We start from the raw sequence: 23,564 nt of genomic DNA on the forward strand, positions 1-23,564 counted from the left end.
GATTCCATCCATGGTTCTATCTGTTGATATCTGAGAAATGCTTTATATATTTTTTTTAATGTTTTCATTCCATATGGGTTAACTAAAAATGTGATTCAAAATGCAGTTATCTGAATAGTTCAACTTGAGCAACTGAATTTAATTATTTAATTATTTGCAGTAAGAGCTGCTCCCCTCCACTAACCTCCCTCTTTCAATTATATTCCCCCCCCCCCCCCCCTTCTAAACTACACTATACTTCTACCCAAGAAGGTTGTTGTGTAATCTGCTCCCAGGTCTTTGGAAAAAGTACTCTTGAGACAGTCTCTTGGAGCTGAGGGTGATTTTCCTCTTTTCCCGCTCTTCATCTCTAGATAACCACTCAACAGCACCATATGTTGGAACATCAAACCACTGCTGCATTGCACTACACTGTAATTTTTGGGGTGTTTTAAAATGCTTGAATAGAATCAAAATCATCTGATAAAACGGTGCCAAAGATGTTCTGGTTGCCTTTCAGAAATCATGAAACTAATAGTGAGAAATCATATTCAATACTACTGAATTGTACTCTTCAAATTAAAGAATGTGAGAATCCTATGTCTTGACAATATAATACTTTTCCAAAGTTGGATTTTGTTTAAATTGATCAAAAAATCTCTCGTCATTGAGCTCAATCTGTGCAAATCACTTGCCTCGCAAGTATAGGGGAACTTTTAATTCCAGACAGGAATGTTCAAAATTCAGTTTATTTTGTGCAAAGAATAACTGTTTGGTGTTTATTTTTATAGATCGGATAATTCGACACAGAGCCTGTACACTCAAGGATACTGCACATGCAATTGTTGCTGCTGAGCTAGATCCTGAGTTTAACAAATTCTGTGAAGATATCAAAGAATCTAGAAGAAAGCGAAGTGAGTAGCCACTGAAGCAAATAATAGCTGTAATAGGCCAGAGTGCTCTCAAAAGTAGAATGGAACCTGCAACTTTCCATGATACATTGCTTGAATATATGTAATATATCCAATTTCCTCTAATAATTATTGCACGTCTGATGGGTATAATGCCAGTGGGAGTGCTTTTCTCGCCTAAGCTGACCTGGCTAAGCAATCTTTATTTTCTGAATTAACTGGCTTTATTAACTGGCTCTTGCCCTTGCTGTTATAAATCTTTACATCTGTAGACCAACAGGGTAGAGGTAAACTATTTTACACCAGGATCAAATAATTAAATTTTTTATATTGCCTGTGTCGTGAGCTTGTGTCCTTTTTAAGTGGTAATGATAACATGGCATTACTTCAATTTATTTATACTTGAATATTACTTCAAGGAAATATTGACCTGGATCATTTTCTTCAGGAAGCTTCCTGGGATGGTCCCAGCCTCTCCTCGAACAGTAATTTAAGATACAACCCTTCTACTTCTAGGACACTTTACTTGTGTTGATGTAACATATTCTAAAGTTAAGAAAACAGTGAAAGTCAACGCTGACTGGTGTTTGTGAAGATTACTTCAGCACCTATCCCTCAATTCCACTTAACCATTTTCTGAATAAGGCAGGCTTAATTCAAGTTTAGTGATGGCAATCACTGAAATCCATTAATTACATTTGTGCTGTATAGATTTTTATCACGATGGACTGGATATTGGTTCCATGTTACTGAAGCTAATTGATCCCTGTTTCTCTTTCTGCACTGTTCATATTCTTTGATTATATTTTGTACTCTTAAATTAACAAGCTGGGAAAACTTTGTTGACCAAGTTGCAGCTAAACATACAAAAGTAGAAAGATAAATAACTTATTTTTATATAGTGCCTTTCATTTCATCAGGATGTCCCAAATTGCTTTACAGCCAATGAAGTACTTTTGATGTGTAATCACTGTTGTAATGTAGGAAATGCGGCAACTCCCTAGAGTTTAGAAGAATGAGAGGTGATCTCATTGAAACATATAAAATTCTTAAGGGGCTTGACAGGGTAGATGCAGGGAGGATGTTTCCCCTGGCTGGTGAGTCTAGAACCAGGGGTCACAGTCTCACAAGAAGTTGGTAATTTAGGACTGAGATGAGAGGAAATTTCTTCACTCAAAAGGTTGTGAATCTTTTGAATTCTCTACTCCAGAGGTATGTGGATGCTTGGTTGTTGAGCATATTCAAGACCGAGATCTATAGACTTTTGGATAGTAAGTGAATCAAATTATATGGGGATAGTATGGGAAAATGGAGTTCAGGTGGAAGATCAGTCACGATCTTATTGAATGGCTCGAGGGGCCAAATGGCTTACTCCTGCTCCTATTTCTTATGTTCTTTCTACACGCCCTCGTGTCCATTTCAGATCTGATTGATAATATGATCATTGGACCCAGTTCCAATTTAATTTACAATACCTGGCTCATTTCTCAATATGACCCTTTTGACTGTTCAGCACTATGTGTAATGAAGCAATCCTGCACGACTCAGGAGGGTTACTTTTTATCCCACAGCTGTTACCCAGTTAATTATCTGGGGAATTTAAATCACCATTGAATAATAAAAATTGCTGAATAAATCAATATAGATTCAAATGCTGCTTAGTGACTTAAAAGGTTTATTTTTTGCAGTATACATGGTAAGATACTACATTGAAGATTGTTTGTGACATCGTGCTTGTTTATTGTGTGCAGGAATATCAGAAGTAGCAAAGCAAACAAATCATAGTATAGAAACAAACGGAGATGTGACTCAAGACTCATCTCGGAATTTAGAAGCAAGTACCACAAATGGGGAATGCAAGCATACAAGTAAGTACTGAGACTGAGCATAATGATTGTAAAAGGATCCTGTTAGTAGTTTGTAACTTTTTTTTATTATTCTAGCCTTTTGAAGGTGCATTTTGGTACACTTTATTCTAATGTAAAATTTTGGAAGTTTTGAGCATTGTACCACAATTTGTGTGTCATGAGTATAAATATTCCACCCTGCCGATTTTAAAAATTCAATTTTCTCCCCTTATACTAGCAATTACCTAACATTTACTCATGCTATCTGCTGTGAACTGATCCCAATGTCACGTGTGCATTACTGTTGAGTTTTGCTCTCAGAATGTATGAGAAATTATGGTTTAACACTCATTGTAGTTGTAGTTCCTTGAAGACCTTGGACAATAAGTATCACCTGCTCCAGCACACACCACAGATCTGTAAATATACCATCCAACATTAAACAGATGTGAGCCGTGAGACTTTGCTATTGGTGATTAGATGCAATCAAAATAGTTTTATAAAAAAACTCTAATTTTATTAACCTTCGTAAAACACTCGAGTAAGATCTTCCATAATGGGTGAAATGTTGCAGGTAATTTTGGATCTGAGAACATGTGGCTCAGTATCGATCATGGTGAGGTGATTTGCATGAGGTAACTCCTGATCTAACCGTGAAGAAAGTGATTAACTATTATAGTGCAGACAAATTTTGACTGATCTGCTCACTGTAGTAAGATGCAATTAGAGGTGTTGTCCAGAAATGCAGATTTGAGTGAACAAAAGTTGCTGCCAATTCAAAATATGTGCTCAATTATTGTAATAGGTCACTAAATTATTAATATAACAGCAAATAATGTAAAACCGGTGTAATGCCATCAAATTTATAGGCCTCTGTATTCTAAGATAGGAATTTATGGTTCAAATTGAATAACTGGGTTACAGATGTTTTATTTTACATACATTTTTTGGCCTTCTAAGCTGAAATCAAACAGTTTTTTTATGTCTGATTCAGTTATAATTTACAAGTATTATTGCAAAGGCGACAGGTTGGAGTATCTGTGTGGAATTGGTGAAATAACACACAAAAGCATTTAGTATTGGCAGATATTTCTTCATCATGGTTAGAAAGTTTGGTGAGTCATTATTAACAATCTTACTCCAAATCAGGGATTTTAATATCCATACACTCTGGACTAACTTACGGTTATTTTGGTGAAAACAGGTGCTAAGAGGCTGCTGTGCTAATAATACATGCCTGTTTGAAAGTCTGGCTTCAGCACACAATTTTGGGCCTTATTGCTCACTTGCATGGAGGTGCTAAATCATACACTTGCAGCTTTAGCACTCAAGTGCTGATTAGAAGCAATTTTCATGGAGCAGTATATGTGGGCTCCTCGCACCCACTGGCTGGTTGACACACAATGGCAGGTTTTAGGATGGCTCCGGGACTGAGGGAGAGGGTGCACAGTTTCTTCGATGCTTCACTGGAGGTCCTGGTGGAGGAGATCCAGAGGAGAAGGGATGTCCTGTGCAAGCAAGGGGAGGAGAGAGAGGGAGGAGTTCACCTTGTTCTCTTCCCCTCTCCTCCAGCAGCAGGTGCATCTATGCCTGGACTCATGTCCTCATTCTATTCTTCCTGCAGACCAAGGGGAGCCCTAGCAAGATGCCCATGGTCAAGCACTCCCTTTCTCCTGGTGACTCCTATAAGGTAGAGTAGTGGAGCACTTACTCTTTTTAGGTGTAGTCCTCAGAGAATTTCAGGGATACATGTTGATAATGTTAGTGAAGTCTTGGAAAAAGTGTCCCAGAAAGTCTCCCAATGTGTTTTAAAAGTCCTCTTCAAACCTCCAGCAGCAAATGAACAGTAAAAGGTAATATATCTTTAAGTAGCACTTGAAATCCTCGGCAACAACTTATTTACTCCTATTCAGCAGGTTGCTCTTAGGAGAGGGTGTTGGTCAAGCGCTATCCACCAAAATGCTGTGCAGCCTCTTTAATGAATGCTCGCAGGCAATTTAAATGGCAATCAACCTATTAACGATCCTTCGGCCTAAACTGGCACTTCAGCTCAAGAACCCACTTCACTGCTGACTGCAAAATCCGGGCCATAAAATACTGGATAACACTCAGCAAGTCAGGCAGCATCTGTGGAGAGAGTTAATGTTTCAGGACAATGAGATCTAGGTGCTGTATATAAAAAAAAACACTTTGGCCAGATCTTGCTGAAGAAATAACTGCATGTTAACGCTGCACGCCATTATTAATATGCAAACTGGGGGATTTGCCATGATGTACGAAACTCCAGAACTTGCTGGTTGGTTTACATTTCCCACAAACGGCATCTCACTCTTTGCCTCCCCATTTTTTTAAGAGCTTGTTGGATTAATTGCCCATTAAATTCACCTCAAAAGGTTAAGTCTGGTAATTAACAGCATAAGTACTTTTTAACGATGTGATAATTGTTAACGTAGTGCCAAACAACCTTTCTGGTCCAGAAATTGAACATTTTAAATTGTGGTTTCTCATTCCTTCAAGTGTTTTCTTTTTTTCTTTTCCTTACAATCTTTTTTTCTCTCAATCTAATTTTTTCCCCTCTCTATTTCTCTTTCTGTACTTGATTTAATCTAATTCACCCCCTTTCTTAGTCGTTCCTCTGTTTTCTTCTCAATTCTTGAATCTCATTGGTTAAGGAAATACACTGTTCACTGAGGTCCCAGATATCCCGTTGCCCTCACCACACCGTTCTCCTCTTGCACTTCCAGTGAGTTACAGCACAAAAATGTTTTGAGCTGAAGGGTGCAGAAAAAGGACTAACTAAGTGGGCACGCCGCACAATTTGCCACTCCAGCAAGATCCGGCCCATTACTCTCTCTGGGTTCTAAGATCAGAATTTGTTCTACAACGCCACCCAGTGGCCAGAGCGTGTAATATGTGTGGACCCAAAGTTACTTTTTTTAATCATATACTCACTATGAAATTAACATCAGAACTAAACAAAGCAGCTATCAGTAATACTATTAATCAGAAATGTATTTAGATGATCACTGTGTTCTAGTTATAAATTACACCAGATGATCAGTTAATTTAAATCATCAAATGCATGGTTTCATGGTTCAAATGCTGAACCTAAACTGGTTTTACAATTTTATGTACGTCTGGTTCTACAATTCATTTACAGGTATTCAGTATCTTCAGTGCCAATCTGCTAAAACCCACTAAATTATTTGACTAGTGATACAATGTACACAGGATGATTTCTTAATGTTCCAGAATGTATTACATAAAACTAAGTAACAAAACAAATTATAATCTTTTTAATCATTGTTGTAATAATGAAAACATTTCCACATGCATTAGTGGAGTGTATCACATTTCATTGTACATTAAATTTCAAGGGTTGTTTTCACAACTGTCTGGAATGTAACTATTGGATTGATACCAACTTAACTCAAACATTTTAGTAACTTTTAAGATGAGTAATGAATTACTGCTTTTAGCAATCAATTTCCCACTTAGTACAGGAACAAACTTTAAACTGAATCAAAATTTCATCATCGTAGGCAGTCCCTCGAAATCGAGGAAGACTTGCTTCCACTCTAAAAGTGAGTTCTTAGGTGACTGAACAGTCCAATACGGGAATTACAGTCTATGTCACAGGTGGGACAGACAGTCGTTGAAGGAAAGGGTGGGTGGGACTGGTTTGCCGCACGCTCTTTCCGCTGCCTGCACTTGGTTTCTGCATGCTCTCAGTGACGAGACTCGAGGTGCTCAGCGCCCTCCCGGATGCACTTCCTCCACTTAAGGCGGTCTTTGGCCAGGGACTCCCAGGTGTCGGTGGGGATGTTGCATTTTATCAAGGAAGCTTTGAGGGTGTCCTTGAAATGTTTCCTCTGCCCACCTTGGGCTCGCTTGCCATGTAGGAGTTCAGAGTAGAGCGCTTGCTTGGGAGTCTTGTGTCAAGCATGTGAACAATGTGGCCTGCCCAACGGAGCTGGTAGAGTGTGGTCAGTGCTTCGATGCTGGGGATATTGGCCTGATCGAGGACGCTAACGCTGGTGCATCTGTCCTCCCAGGGGATTTGCAGGATTTACCAGCACTATGGCCATCTTAATTATTCATTTTAGTAGAGAAATGTTACTGTTTCAGGAGTTTGGAGATTTAAAAATAAAAGCTCTGCTATTTAGGTGAGAAAGTGTCAAAAAAAACTTGGTTCAAGCTGGAGAATTATGACCACTTACTTTATGTACCATTATAGTAGAGATATGCAGCTGGATAACTTATGTTGGTGGCACTCATTGCACTAAGCACAGCAACAAAGGAACTCTGTACTTGGAAGCTTCTATGGAGCAGCTTTGCTCCTTGGGCAGTTAACTTAATGTTGGAACAGCAGCGCTCTCCTAGAATTTCATGCTAAATTTTAAGAAGTTCCCAGGAAATCAAAATAACTAGCTGGTCACTTTTTAAATATGCAATAAGACTGAAACATGAATTTAAATGTAATCTTAATCAACCCCTTCTAGCTTTTATAGTTCCCTCCCTCTACCCTTTGAAATGCTAAGGCTTTTAGAGCTTAGAACAATGTATGGAACATGGCATGGGGTCTAGGTTGGGGAACAAAATATGGTGAGGTTTAAAAGGAATTGTTTCTTCAACAGTTATGACTCATTAATGTTGAAGATAACCAGCTGAAAGAATGTGTAGCTGTCCTGCAGCACTGTGGTGCATGCTACTGGTAAACACTGAAGTGAAGTCATTACTACTAGATTCCTACAAAAGCAATGTTTAATGAATAGCTTCACTTTAATTCTGTTGTTAATCTTGGTATTTATTTCTGTTTTTTGTTGCTCAACAGTTCACATTAAAAGGAAACCACGTCGACGTTCCAAATGGGGTCGCGGTATTATTAAGAAGCCAAAAAAGGTGATCCACCTCAAGAAAGATGGTGGTGATATTAAAAATAATGAACATGATCAAGGTGAAGAAAGTGAGCTAGCAGAGAATGGAGAACTGGAAGTGAGTACAGATTATCCTGAGAATGGAGATCTTTCCCTGACCAATGATGAATCGTCGTGTGACATCATGGATGTTGCCCAGGTGGGAAATAAACTTGAAAATGGTACAATGGAAAAAGGGAGTGGTGATCTCAAATCCACTGGAAAAGAGGACTGTGCAGGCTATCAATTAGATGGGAATAATGAGTTTTCTATAAGAAAAACAAACTCTGCCCCAGGAGAACAATGTGTACCTAATGATGCATGCACTCCTGGCAAGGTGTCAGTACCTAATGAGTGTGCATGGAGTGATGAATCTATGGCAAGTGCTGAAAGTGAACCTGTTCAAGAATGTTTGGCTGGCAGGACATGCACATCTGGTAATCCTGCACCTGGTAATGATTTGTCTGATGCAAAACATGAACCTGGAAAGGAACGTGAACCTACCAAGGAGTCCATGACTCAGCTTGTGCCAAATTCAAAGTTACCTGTAGTGGAAAAAGACAAAAAGCAGCTGGTTGAAGACAGTTCCCACACTGTCACTGGTGCAGCACAGGCAGCCATTGCAACAAAGTGTTCTCAGAATGAAGATGTTGATCTAAAAGCACTAGGACCTGAAAAAGATGGTAATCTTTTTTTATTTACTTATAGGCACTTTCTGTGTAGTACACCAGTTTGAATGAGTAAAGTTACTGTAATATCTAATGTATATGTTTTTGTCAGTTTGTAAATTACATCACTATTTTACAGTTGTCACTCTAGTAAAATACTTTGTACTGGGTCTTTTTTTTCCCCTGTGTGACACATAACTGTATACATCTGTAACACATTATGGTACACTAAACCATTAATTATGAAGTACTTTAGTGTAAGAAATGGGGTAATGGATAGCAAATGGACTTAGAACACCGCTGTTTCAACTTTAAGATCAGAATTTAAATCCAACCCCCACACCAGTAAGTTAAGTCTCTTAACTATGATAGCTGCAACAACTATAAGGGAAGACTTTAGATCATAGTCGGCCACTTCCTAATAAATATTCAGAGAATGGAAATGCCACATAGGTACTATCAGGGTTTTTGAGGTTGGAGTTGAGGCAGGGGAGAGGACATTGTGTGTCATTGGAGCAGAGTAGAGGAACTTTAGTGTGTATCTCATCCATGATGTACCTGACCAGGACGTACAAACTGAATAAATGCAAAGAGAAAAGAAAATTCTATTCTTCAGTGCTCCTTTTTTTTTTTAAGAAGTACAAAATTTGCCTGCTTCAGTAGTAAGGTATCAAGGAAACAAATTGCAGATTTGCTGTCTGCTCAAATAGTTATGCTAATCTAATTATTACAAAAATATAATTAAGCTTTGTAATACAATAAAGAAGACTTGCATTTATATAACTCCCTTCATGACCTCAAGGCGTCCTAAAGTGTTTTCCAGCCAATTAAGTACTTTTGACATGTAGGCACTGTTGTAATGTATGAAAGCCGGCAGCCAATTTGTGCTCAGCAAACTCCCACAAACAGCAATGTGATAACGACCAGATAATCTGTTTTTGTAATGTTGATTAAGGGATAAATATTGGCCAGAACAGCGGGGATAACTCCCCTGCTCTTTTTCGAGATCGTGCCATGGGATCTTTTATGTCCACCTGAGTGTGCAGACGGGACCTCGGTTTAACGTCTCATCTGAAAGACGGCACCACCGACAGTGCTGCACTCCCTCAGTACTGCACTAGAGTGCCAGTCTACATTTTTGAGCCCAAGTCTCTGGAGTGGGATTTGAATTCATAACCTTTGTATTCAAAGGCGAGGGTGCCACCCATGAGCTATGGCTGACACAATGCTGAACATTATTATTGAAATCCTATTGTATTGTCCTAATAACTTAAATCAGTTTTAAAATTTGCTGGGGTTTTTTTTGTTTAAGATTTGGACTCCAGGGATGTCAGCATTCTTCATTACATGTACATAGCGTCAGTATTAACCAGTGATCTGTAGGATAAAGTTACTTCTACTCTGTCTGGCAATTTGCCTCAACCCCAATTATAATAGTTTGAATTTTGCATTTTCAACATCCTTCTAACCTATCTGGGCATATTTGTCCATTATTGCCAAATTAGTGGTGTTTCCGTTTTCTATGTACCCATACGTGCTGGGAACTGGGACGGAAACTAATTTGTCGCATCCTCACAGCTAGCAAGCAGACAAAGGAGATCCCGGTATAAGCAATCTGTTTCAAAGCAGAAATTGGATCTAATCTCAGTCTTTTCCTTTAAAAAGAATATAAAGTGAGAAAACCCTCTGGTTGCCATGATAGTCCAACCAAGAGGTCAACAGGCAAACTGATGGTGGTCGAATTTAGATATAAGGAGTTAATTCCCAAGGATACACAAAGCTGTTAACCTGAGCTAGTTAGTTTGTCAAATTCTCCTCAAGGTATAAGTTTGTTTTGGCCCACACAATGGTGTTCTGAAGTGTTACATGGTTAACCAAGCTGAGGAAATGTTTGCAATTTCAAACATCTTGTACTATTGTCAAAGATGACCCACATTGTTCATCATATACTTTAGGGTGCCTTGCTGCTTAAGATAATAAAAGCAGAAAATGCAGGAAATACTCAGCAGGTCAGGCAGCATCTATGGAGAGAGCAGCAGAGTTGACGTTTCAGGTCGATGGCCTTTCATCAGAACTGGAGGAGAGATGTTTAACAGGTTTTAAAGCAAGAGCAGGGAAAGGGGGAATGGGAAGAAAGAACAAAAGGGAAGGCCTGTGATGGGGTGAAAGGCAGAAGAGATTAAGAGACAAAAAGGAGATGGTAATGGGACAAGTTAGGAAAGAAGAGGAGTCTAGATAGGGTGTAAATGGAGGTGGCAGAATCATCAACACCTACCATGGGAAAGAGTGGGGGAAAAAAAAAAGAAAATAATTGGGACAAAGGTAATGGTTTGAAATTGTTGAACTCAATGTTGAATCCAGAAGGCTGTAATGTGCCTAAACGAAAGATGAGATACTGTTCCTCGAGTTTGCGTTGAGCTTCATTGGAACTGTAAGCTCGAGGAACAACATCTCATCTTTCGTTTAGGCATTTTACAGCCTTCTGGACTCGACATCAAGTTCAACAATTTCAGAACATAACCTCTGCCCCTATTTTTTTCCCTTTTTTTTTCTCTTTCTTATGGCAGCTGTTAATGATTCTGCCATCTCCATTTACACTTTATCTAGACTAATCTTTGCTTTCTTAACTTGTTCCATTACCATCTCCTTTTGCCTTGCACCATTATCCCTTTTGTGTCTGAATCTCTTCTGCCGATCACAAACCTTCCCTTTTGGTCTTTCCTCCCCTCTCCCCTTTCCCTACCCCTACACTTGCTTAAAAACCTGTTACATCTTTAACTTTCACTCGTTCTGACGAAGGGTCATCGACCTGAGACATTAACTCTGTTTCTCTCGCCACAGATGCCGCCTGATCGATGAGTATTTCCAGCATTTTCTGTTTTTAGTTCAGATTCTAGCATCCGCAGTATTCTCTTGTATTGCTGCTTAAGTTGTTACATAGAAACATAGAAAATAGGTGCAGGAGTAGACCATTTGGCCCTTCGAACCTGCACCACCATTCAATACGATCATGGCTGATCATTCCCTCAGTACCCCTTTCCTGCTTTCTCTCCATATCCCTTGATTCCCTTAGCCGTAAGGGCCATATCTAACTCCCTCTTGAATATATCCAATGAACTGGCATCAACAACTCTGCGGCAGGGAATTCCACAGGTTAACAACTCTCGGAGTGAAGAAGTTTCTCCTCATCTCAGCCCTAAATGGCCTGCCCCTTATCCTAAGATTGTGTCCCCTGGTTCTGGACTTCCCCAACATCGGGAACAATCTACCCGCATCGAACCTGTCCCGCCCCCGTCAGAATCTTGTATGTTTCTATGAGATCCCGTCTGATCCTTATAAACTCCAATATGTAAAGGCCCAGTTGATCCAGTCTCTCCTCAAATGTCAGTCCAGCCATCCCGGGAATCAGTCTGGTGAACTTTTGCTGCACTCCCTCAATAGCAAGAACGTCCTTCCTCAGATTAGGAGACCAAAACAGAACACACTATTCCAGATGAGGACTCACCAAGGCCCTGTACAACTGCAGTAAGACCTCCCTGCTCCTATACTCAAATCCCCTAGCTATGAAGGCCAACATACCATTTGCCTTCTTCACCGCCTGCTGCACCTGTATGCCAACTTTCAATGACTGATGTACCATGACACCCCAGGTCTCGTTGCACCTCCCCTTTTCCTAATCTGCCACCATTCAGATAATCTGCCTTCATGTTTTTGCCCCCAAAGTGGATAACCTCACATTTATCCACATTATACTGCATCTATCATGCATTTGCCCACTCACCTAATCTGTCCAAGTCACCCTGCAGCCTCTTAGCGTCCCCCTCACAGCTCACGCCGCCACCCAGTTTAGTGTCATCTGCAACCTTGGAGATATTACACTCAATTCCTTCATCCAAATCAATGATGTATATTGTAAAGGGCTGGGGTCCCAGCACTGAGCCCTGCGACACTCCACTAGTCACTGCCTGCCATTCTAAAAAGGACCCGTTTATCCCGACTCTCTGCTTCCTGTCTGCTAACCAGTTCTCTATCCACGTCAGTTTATTACCCTCAATACCGTGTGCTTTGATTTTGCACACCAATCTCTTGTGTGGAACCTTGACAAAAGCCTTTTGAAAGTCCAAATACACCACATCCACTGGTTCTCCCTTGTCCACTCTACTAGTTACATCCTCAAAAATTTCTAGAACATTTGTCAAGCATGATTTCCTCTTCATAAATCCATGCTGACTTGGACCGATCCTGTCACTGCTTTACAAATGCGCTGCTATTTCATCCTTAATAATTGATTCCAACATTTTCCCCACCACTGATGTCAGGCTAACCAGTCTATAATTACCCGCTTTCTCTCTCCCTCCCTTTTAAAGTGGTGTTACATTAGCTACCCTCCAATCCATAGGAATTGATCCAGAGTCGATAGACTGTTGGAAAATAATCACCAATACAGCCACTATTTCTAGGGCCACTTCCTTAAGTACTTTGGGATGCAGACAACCAGGCCCCGGGGATTTATCGGCCTTCAATCCCATCAATTTCCCAAACAAAGTTTCCTGCCTAATAAGGATATCCTTCAATTCCTCCTTCTCACTAGACCGTCGGTCCCCTAGTACTTCCGGAAGGTTATTTGTGTCTTCCTTCGTGAAGACAGAACCAAAGTATTTGTTCAATTGGTCTGCCATTTCTTTGTTCCCCATTATAAATTCACCTGAATCCGACTGCAAGGGACCTACGTTTGTCTTCACTAATCTTTTTCTTTTCACATATCTATAGAAGCTTTTTGCAGTCAGTTTTTATGTCCCCGGCAAGCCTCTTCTCGTACTCTCTCTTCCCCCTCTTAATTAAACCCTTTGTCCTGCTCTGCTGAATTCTAAATTTCTCCCAGTCCTCAGGTTTGCTGCTTTTTCTGGCTAATTTATATGCCTCTTCCTTGGATTTAACACTATCCTTAATTTCCCTTGTTAGCCACGATTGAGCCACCTTCCCTGTTTTATTTTTACTCCAGACAGGGATGTACAATTGCTGAAGTTCATCCATGTGATCTTTAAATGTTTGCCATTGCCTATCCACTGTCAACCCTTTTAATAATCATTTGCCAGTCTATTCTAGCCAGTTCATGCCTCAAACCATCGAAGATACCTTTCCTTAAGTTCAGGACCCTAGTTTCTGAATTAACTGTGTCACTCTCCATCCTAATAAAGAATTCTACCATGTTATGGTCACTCTTCCCCAAGGGGCCTCGCACAACAAGATTGCTAATTAGTCCTTTCTCATTACACATCACCCAGTCTAGGATGGCCAGCTTCCTGGTTGGTTCCTCGATATTGATCTAGAAAACCATCCCTTATACACTCCAGGAAATCCTCCTCCACCGTATTGCTACCAGTTTGGTTAGCCCAATCAATATGTAGATTAAAGTCACCCATTATTACAATAATTGGTCTTTTGTTTTAAAATTCTACTCAAGAGAAAATGAGTTGCATCTTTATTGTTTTATAAATATATTGGGAATGGAAATCTATTTTATTGTCCAAAGCCTGTCAATTCGTTAAATTGAAAATGTAAAAGATCTCTAGGAACAGTTTACTACTTGCAAGAATGAGATTCCACAGTTTCACTTGTGAAGTGGTTGATGGTGAGCTCCTGTTTTCAAGAGGCTAACGGCAGTTGACCAGCAATTTGTGATGATTCGCAACTCTTAGCATATCTCTTCCTTGCCACAAATTACTGTTTTTTTTTAAATACACGAATAACAGTGTGCGCCATGAGCTCGCTATTTTTCCAGCAAATCTGGGCCAATATATTTTTGTGCTAAAGGGTAAGCTTGTGACCCTTTAAGGCTCCAAAGACTCATTGCTATGTAAAAATGGCATTACCTCATACAGAGGTCAATCAAGAGGTTAGTGTTTTGTGTTTCTGGAGAGTTCCTTTTGGACTTAAAAAAAAAATATGGCACTTGATGTGTAGCAGGCAGGGGAATGTTCATTACACATAGCATTTTAATAATTAAAAAAAACAGATGCATGTGCTTGTTTGTGACTATCTTCCTCACAGGAGTCAGGACAAATGATTCAAAGATAAAATCCAAAATCTCAGAACTTGTGTGTGTTGTGGCTATCTTTGTGAAAAGTAAAGTATTCATTTAGTTTTCCCTTGGGGAATTTGAAAAAGTGCTTTTACATATATAACTTTTGTACATTAAGCTGTAAAATTACTTGATAGGTTATCGCTGACTGTTAATAAAATAATTTTAATGTGTTGACTAAAAACCTACTTTAGTTTTGGGCAGGATGAAACCAGGTCATCCAGTACATGTAGAACAGAAGACAATTGTGCACCTGGAACAGGTATTGGAAGACTTTTCAGAACCCATCCCTCCAACAATTGTGGACCATGCACGACTAAAGGTAAGTGCCAGTTGATTTGACATCGGAAAATTTCTGTTGGAATCATTTTCAATTTAACTTGTTTGCAAAAATATTATAAGATGTGTTTTGTTAATGTTTCATGAATTCTTAAAACAGAATAGAAAGGAGAATATGAATTAATGTTTTTATTCTCTATGTATTATGGAGACAACCCAATCATCAAATGGCTAGAACCACAGGAATAATGCCCGTCTACAATATTTTTAATGTGTGTATATATTTATAGAAGCCATCTGTCATGTCTGTGTCTGTATCGTTCCACTTTGCGTGCTCCTTTCCCCTTCCCACATAGTAACCTATCGAGTGCTTGTTTGCTGTTAAGTGTTGTACATCAGGTCGCTTCCTCTCTAGCAAGGCGAGAAGAGGAATGAGACTTTGTAATTCAACAAGGTGCACTTGACTCAAGCTTTTGCTTTTCAGCTGCATCTAAAGTCAGTCTCATACGGGAGAAGTCCATGCTCCTGTGGACACCAAATACAAAGGACAAATTAACAGATTTGCTGGGTTAATTTTGTGCACTTGTAAATGTCATAAATTAAGTCTGTGATTGTGGACACCAAACTTCCTTTGGTAGATATACTGCAGCATGTGGTTTATTGTCTTAACCATCTTAATAACGGAATTGTATTTTCCACACTGGCATTCTTCATTCGTTCATTTGTTTAATTAGCACATACAATTAAGTAGATTTTCATCCAAATGGAAGAAGTGGAACACTGGAAAAGAAAGAACTGGCAAATATATTATTGCATTAATCAGAAACACCCCAAAACACTTCACACATACTGAAGTGCAGTGACTGTTATGTAGGTCAAAGCAGCAGTCACTTTGCACACAGCAAAGACACACACAATGCAATGAATTAAATGTCAGTTAAACTGTTTTTGGGGAGAAAGAAATGTCACTTAGGTCTCTTCTGAGATTAGTGCCATATGGGGGTCATATTAATCATGATTATCTCCACCTCCTTTGTAGATGTGCCCATATATTTATAAGCTTTTTAATCCAGTTTTCAAGGCTTCATTGGCTATGATTTTTCAAGTCATTGACAATGATGTACGCAATTCCTCACATTTAATGTGTGTCTTGTGTTGACTGTATTCAAATTGGTTGATACCAGCTTTCTGTTTCAAGAACTAAATGTCTCGACATAGGTTTCTGGTGGTTGATATCCATGGGATTTGGCAAGTGTTTATTTTGTTTACTGATGTCGTGAGTTTTAGAGTGCCCAAATTTCCCCATGAGTTGCACCGTTTTTTTTTTGGTGTAACTTGATTTTTCTGGTGTATCTTTTTAGTTGCAAATATGGCCATTTAATTTGCACCAGTGTAAGTGAGTTAGTTCGTTTTTTTGTTATGTCATTTTTTTTTCAAATGGGGGTGTTCCCAGCCACTTACACTATTTATGCCAATTTGGCCAGAAAAAAGTTGTACTAAACTAACTAAGGGCAGCGTATGTGTCCACTTTTGTCCGCACAGAAAGACCTTACTTACAGTTAAGGAATCGGTGCAAGTAACTACATTTAAAGTACCACCAAGCACCAAACAAAGCACAAAAAGTAATAAGCAATCAATAAATAACAAATAAAAAAATAGAAGGAACCCTGCACCTAAAGCACCAAAATCAATCAGTAAATAATACACAAAAAATAGAACTCCTACCTTGGGGAACGCAGCGGGCCACCGATGAGGGAGACCATTCAGCCAGGGCTAGGGACGGCGTGCTTCGGCCCCTCCCACACAACCGGCAGCGCGCGTTTGCCGAAACGGCCTGCCAGGAGCTACTGCACACGTGCGCAGACTCTAGCACGCATGTGCAGAAGTCCCGGCACTGTTTTCAGCGCCGGGACCTAGCTCCGCCCCACTCTTTCTCTTCTGCGCCAGCTCCACAGACGGCCCGAGAATCGGCCATGATTGCACGGATTTTTTTTGCCGTTGCTTCTGATGTAAAATGTCGGTGGGGGGGCTCAGAGGTGCGCTGAAAAAACCGGAGGGCCAAATTTTAGCCCACAGTGTGCAACTTGTGTCAGGCTATGCCTCAGATTTCCAATATTGTGTATTTTTACCAGTTTTCTTTACGTTTAAATTCTTTTAGAAATTTGAATTATTCCTTTAAAAAGAATCTTGAAATCCAACTGAGAGTTTGAAGTGATCGGTGTAACCATTGATGATTTAGAGGATCATGACTCCTGTACTGAAGTCATCTGTGGTTTGCAGGAAGTCAGGATAGCCTAACGAGATAACTTCCATCTTCTTTTGTAGCATATTCTCCAGTTGGCCACTAAGACGAGCAATAACTTCACGGTTGATCAACTTGAAAAGCTTTATTCTTTGCTTAGTCAATGCATCTATCGTCATCGCAAGGAATATGACAAATCCCGTTTACTTGAGGTAAGCAGCAGGTTTAAGTTCAACCTAATGCTTACTCTATTATAGGTGCTATTTAAAATTGAGATAACAGAAGTTGTATGTCTTAAGATTAATAATTACATAATGTTTTGTATGTTTACTTTAGACCTCTAGTGAGATTATTTAGCCATTCAACTTCTATGTAAATGGTGTAACATCACCTCTTTAGTTTCTTTTAAAAAGGAGCTTGTTTTTCATTTTTTTAACGTAAGTGACTTTGTTTCATGTAAAAGATTTCTAATAACATTACAAGTGGTGCTGCTTTTATTTGGTAGACGACAACCTGTGTAACCCATCTAATACTGGTTTGGGTTTAACATAGCATGATGCACAATCTGGCATGTATTCCAAGGCAGTAACTTGTTAAAGGGTAGAAAAGTGTAGCTGGATCAGTGTATTAGCCTCATTTTAGCCCAGATATGTATTGTTGCATTGGAACATATTCCAAAGGGTATAATTTTCTAAAATGCACACGAATAGGATTTTTTTGTTGTTGCTGGTAGCTGCGTTGACTGTCACATTTGTGAATAAAACTCAAGTCATTTTAGTGACTGATATAGAGGAATATCATTATCTTCAGTATATTATAATGCAGTGTTCTCATCTCACCCTTGACTTTGAATCTTGAACTCCTGTGATGACAAATTAGTCACATTATTTGCAATGTTAACTAACTTCTCAGAAAATAAATCACCTAAGCTTTACAGAAAAATTGAGTAAATGAATATTAACTACAAATTCTTGCACTGCTATTGTAGGCAAGGTTGAAGTATTTTTCATAATTATGATGATCAGGAAGTGTCATGTGTGGCAAGTTTTGAAAAACTAAATAGGATGTGATGATCACAAGAACACAAGAAATAGGAGCAGGATTAGGTCATTTGACTCCTTAATAAGATCATAGCTGATCTGATCATGGACTCAGCTCCACTTCCCTGCCTGCTCCCCTTAACCCTTTATTCCCTTATCGCTCAAAAATCTGTCTATCTTCACCTTAAAATATTCAATGACCCAGCCTCCACAGCTCTCTGGGGCAGAGAATTCCACAGATTTACAACCCTCCGAGAAGAAATTCCTCCTCCATCTCAGTTTTACATGGGCGACCCCTTATTCTGAGATTATGTCCCCTAGTTTTAGTTTCTCCTATGAGTGGAAATATTCTCCCTGCTTCCAACTTGTTGAGCCCTCTCATTATCTTATGTTTCAATAAGATCACCTCTCATTCTTCTGAACTCTAAGGAGTATAGTCCCAACCTACTCAACCTATCTTCATAAGTCAACCCGCTCGTCTCCGGAATCAACCTAGTGAACCTTCTCTGAAGTATATTCTTCCTTAAATATGGAGACCAAAACTGTACACAGTACTCCAGTTGTGGCCTCACCAATACTCTGTACAGTTGTAGCAGGACTTCACTGCTTTTATATTTTAGACCCCTTGCAATAAAGGCCAATATTCCATTTGTCTTCCTGATTTACTTGCTGAACCTGCATACTAACATTTTGTGTTTCATGCACAAGGACCCCGAGGTCCCTCTCTACTGAACCACTTAACAATTTTCTTCCATTTAAATTATAATTTGCTTTTCTATTTTTTTTCTGCCAAAGTGGATAACCTGACATTTTCCCACATTATACTCCATCTGCCAAATTTGTGCCCACTCACTTAGCCTGTCTGTATCCCTTTGCAGATTTTTTGTGTCCTCACAATTTGCATTTCCACCCATCTTTGTATCATCAGCAAACTTGGCTACAGTACACTCGGTCCCTTCATCCAAGATCATCTTGTCCATGGTAATTCAGTTCAGAAATATTCTGGTGACAGTACTCATAATTTCTGGTGATAATCATTGTAATTTATGTCTAGAGGTGAACAACAAAGAACAGTCAGCTGTTTAGAAAAATATGTCAATTTGATGTATGGGATGGACAAGAGTAATGCAGATATTTACTTAGATTTGTATAAGACTCTTGAGTTGGTTCCACACATGAAGTTAATGTCTAAGATATGCTGGGCTCAATTTTCATGGGTCATTTGCGCTGTTTTTTTGGCGTGCGCTGTTTTTTCTGGCGTAAGTATTTAATTCAAAGTTTCCCCCCTGGAATCTGCGCCGGCGTGACTGCTTTAGTTACGATTTTTCTAGGTTAGTTTTTTTTGATGTCTAAGGGGCGTTCCCTCATGCCTCCCCAGTTTTCAGCATTTTTTGCAGTTTGGCCAAAAACTTTTAATCCTAGGTCAGCTTTTCTGGCCACTCCCAAAAAATCTTCTGGTGAGTTAACAGAAAGCAGCGCACATTGAGAAATCGGCGCAGAAAGACGGCATTGTTTTTCATTTAAGTTTTTGGAGGGAGTCAAGAACACTAAGTATCCATAATAAAGTTCAACTTTTTTTAACCATTCAATGGAGTACATAGAAGTTCCTTGGTTTTCTGAAGTTTTCATTTTTTTTCACTCACACGCCAACACCAACACCAACATCTTCAAGCAGGGCTGGAGGGTCGTAGCACGGCCTTCAGAATTGGACCCGCGCCCAGACGGAAAACGAGCCCGGGGGCGGAAGGGAGGAAAGGGGGAGGTGGCGATCGGAAGGCTTTTGCACTGAGCCCAGGAAGGGAGGTGCCGAACGGAAAGCTTCTGCACTGAGCCCAGGGAGAGAGGTGGCGATCGGAAGGCTGCTGCCCTAGGCACAAGACTGCAGTGAGTTTGGGGGAGGTAGGGAGAAGGGGAGAAGTCACAAGACTGCAAGAGTTGGGATGATGGGGGAAGAGGAGAAGTCACAAGACCTGGGTGTGGTCCATCCATACAGACCTTGGGGAGAGAGAACACAGAACCTGTCCTGCCTGCCTTCCTGCTGTTTTGAGATTCTTGCAAAGGTAAAATTTAACTATGGGAGCAATAATAACAATGCCGTATCTTGTGCGAGCCTTCTGCATCACGGTGCTATGTAGGAGACAATTGATTCAACGTCATCGCATGAGGAACATCAGAGCCCATAGGATGCTGGGCAGGAGACCTTGCCCACCTCGGGTATATTGAGACAGGCGTTCGTGCCTGCGCCTGAGTGATGCAGGCTGTGTTAGAAGGCTGTGATTCCGCAAATAAGTTGTAACTGAAATCTGTGAGTTAGTGAAAGCAGACCTGAAACCTAGAAGCGTCCGGAGGACTGCTTTTGTCAGTTAAAATGAAGGTTACAGCTGCACTATCATTCTATGCCTTTGGATCGTTTCAAGCTATAACTGGGGATGGATGTGCCATTTCTCAACATGCAACACATGTCTGCATTCGGCAGGTGACAGCTGCACTATATGCCTGGAGGAATGACTACATAAGGTTCCCTGTGACCGCCCAGGCAATGTGTGACAGGGGTGTGGGCTTCTCCAGGATTGCTGGCTTCCCAAAAGTACAGGGCTGCATTGATTGTACCACATCGCCTTGCGAGCACCTTGGTACCAAGCTTATTCTTTCTAAGATCTCAGATAGTATGCACCTGTTGAGGGAGAGGGGATTGGGGGGGGGGGTGAGGCGCGGCAATGTGGAGGGCCCAGCTTTAGGGTTCTTCAGAGGCTGGAGTGGGAGTGGCAGTTGATTCTGTCAATGGGCACGGGGTCTGGACTTGTTCCCTTATTGCAGCAGCTAACTCCAACATGCCGTCCCTCACGCGCCCTGATAGTGTCAACGACTTGCAACATTCCCTCCCTCATGTTGAGCAAAACTCTAAACTACCTGTGACATTCCCTCCCTCATGTTCAGTAATGGTGTTTGCACCATCTCTGACATTCCCTCCCTGATGTTGACTGACAGCGCATCAGCTACCTGTGGCATTGCCTCACTCATGGTCCTGGACATCGTTCCCATTTCTCGTGAGATTGCTGTTACTTCTTCCGACAGTCCCGCTACCTCATCAACCACCCCACTGATGGTGTCCAGGAGTGATCTCATAAGGTCACTCCCCACTCATTGCCATTATCTGAACCCCATTTGTTAGATCCTGCATCTCAGGAGAGTGCGGTCAAGCTCGCCTTCCCCTCCTCCCCACGGGTGTGGCTCGCATCCTACCACTGGGACCTGCAGCCTCGGAAGGTGGGGCCTTGGGTATGCCTTGCTGCACCACACCACTGGAACCCACAGCCTCAGAAGGTGGGAAACCATGGAATGTCCCACCAACACTCGAACCACTAGTCAGGGAAGGGGCTAACAACTCAATGGGCGGCACCTGCACCTCTTCCAAAATGAGTACAAGAGATGGGGCTTCATCCATCCCCTCCACCTCCCCCTCACCCCTATGCTGTTGGCCTGGAAGGTGGGATTGAAAGATATTCTCCTTCAGGCTCGTCCTCTTAATATTCTTCTGCATCATCACAGTTGGCCTCAAGTTCTGCAAAATATAACAGAACACAGACAAATGATTAGCAGCAGAGGAGAGGACAGGGTGGGTGGAATGAGCAGGCTGATTTGAAGGACCACGATGAATGATAGTACATTGTATAAACTGAAGCCGTAGCTGATGGAGACAACCCCATGAACCGACGCTTGGCTAGCCCGCGCAGTAATTAACATTTAGCAAAGCCAGACTGTGGAATTTGCAGGACTTACCCTCTCCCTCGAGTGTGGGCCCAGCTTCTGCAGTGGTGGTTTCTTTTCTCCAGGCAGGACCCATCAAAGCAGTGACCCTGTCTTCCAAGGGTGGCTGCACATTTGCCGGACCTCCTCCTGGTCAAGTTCTTTCCCTTTTGTTGTGTGCCACTTTCCTCTACAAAGATGAAAATGCAACTTTTTAGAGAGGGTGTCTTTCTGCTGGGTGGGATATATACAGCTGGTCACATTTGCAATTGCAATTCCATTGAATAAATAAAAATATTACTTGCACTAACTACTTGACCAAGGTCCTGCCACTTCTTTTTACACTGGCCTCCAGATTTCATGGTGGTCACCATTGCGCAGTAATCTTCTGCAACTTGGTTCCAGCGTTGTTTCTTTTATTTTGGTGGAACTTTTATGTGACCTCTGCTGGTGTCCAGCTCCTGCCATCTGTTCTCAATCACAGTAACTAATGCCTCCACTTCATCCTGTAAGAAATTCTTGGTCCTTGCACCGCATTGCATCTTGTATTGCTGTAGCTCCGATTTTTCTAATGCTCTTACACAGCACTCATCGTTATCACGCACACAACTGACTCTTTAAAAATGGCCAATTGCCAACCCGGAGCTGTAGTGAGCACGTGTGTCCATTGAAATAACGTCAAAATCTTCACGTTTTTTTCGCGCAGGCTCCACCCCCTGAGGCGACAGCACCAAATTTGAATTGGACATCGGGGAAACTTTGGCAAAATATTTCTGGCCTAGAAAAACTGGCATAACTCTGGCAATATGCCAGAAAACAGGTTTGGGCAAAATTGAGCCCATGGAGTTGCAGAATAGTAGGTGAAGTATGACTGGTAGTTAACTTAAAAACTGGAAACCAATTAGTCATAAATGGGAACTTTCCATGTTGGAAAGAGGATATAAATTATTTGGTCATGAGTTACAGAAGCAGAATCTCAAGTTTGCAGATGATAAAATAGAAGAATGCGCAAATGCGTTTTTAAAAATAAAAGTTCAGGCCCTGACCCTGAATGCAATCTTATTTGTTGGTATGAAGCAAAATCATTTTGCATTAACACAACTGATGTAGTGTAAATTCATCTTAAAAAATCAATACTGGAACTATCCCATCCTTTAAAATGCACTTCTGTTCAGTCAGTATTAAGTTGCATTCATAACTGGAGAAGTCACTGGTCAACCTGATCATGCTGTTCTGTATGAAAGTGTACTGCATAACCATGGAATGTAATAAGGATATGAACAGGTTATATTATCATAAAAATGTTCACCTGAATAGTATTTTCAATTATTTAATCAATCAGGTAGCTAATAACATGGACCTAACTACTTAGTTGTCCAGGTAGTTACTTGTTTTGATTACATAAAGATTATTATATAATAATATATCCTTCTACCTTCACTCATTTAACTAGGTGTGTTCCTTGGTTAGAAATTCATTTGGGTTATCATGTGGTTTCCAGGATCATTAAACATGCCTCAAAGATTTAAATGGTTCAGCCAGTAGTGCGTACCTCAGATTTAAATCCAGTTTTACATAAACTCTCATGGAATAATGCCTCATTGAGTTTCCCCCTGTTTGAAAGTATGCATGTTCATTTTTAAGTGGAGGTTGGATTACATTTAAAGAGCCAACTAATGACTTCATCTTGGTGGAGGGTGGTAAAAGGGCTTTCTTTGGAGTTGAGGTGATGCATCTGGTGTGACATCCTTTGACTGTGACAAAGATAAACTTATCCCTCCTTGTCCTCCTTTTGACTTGTCTGCAGCCTTTGACACGGTTGACCACTCCATTTTTCTCCACCGTCATCCAGC

The 23,564-nt window shown here is 40.6% G+C and overlaps 1 protein-coding gene across 1 annotated transcript in view; it reads left to right on the plus strand.

The window, feature by feature from the left end:
• atad2b (ATPase family AAA domain containing 2B) overlaps positions 1 to 23,564 on the plus strand; it is a 177,420-nt gene that overhangs the window by 147,816 nt on the left and 6,040 nt on the right. Inside the window, exons 23-27 of the mRNA XM_070884187.1 lie at positions 771 to 893; positions 2,642 to 2,758; positions 7,572 to 8,336; positions 14,598 to 14,725; positions 17,008 to 17,136. Coding sequence (XP_070740288.1) covers positions 771 to 893; positions 2,642 to 2,758; positions 7,572 to 8,336; positions 14,598 to 14,725; positions 17,008 to 17,136 — 1,262 coding nt within the window. The remainder of the gene's footprint in view (positions 1 to 770; positions 894 to 2,641; positions 2,759 to 7,571; positions 8,337 to 14,597; positions 14,726 to 17,007; positions 17,137 to 23,564) is intronic.

The sequence above is a fragment of the Pristiophorus japonicus genome, chromosome 7, assembly GCF_044704955.1.
Source record: "Pristiophorus japonicus isolate sPriJap1 chromosome 7, sPriJap1.hap1, whole genome shotgun sequence".
NCBI lineage: Eukaryota > Metazoa > Chordata > Chondrichthyes > Pristiophoridae > Pristiophorus > Pristiophorus japonicus.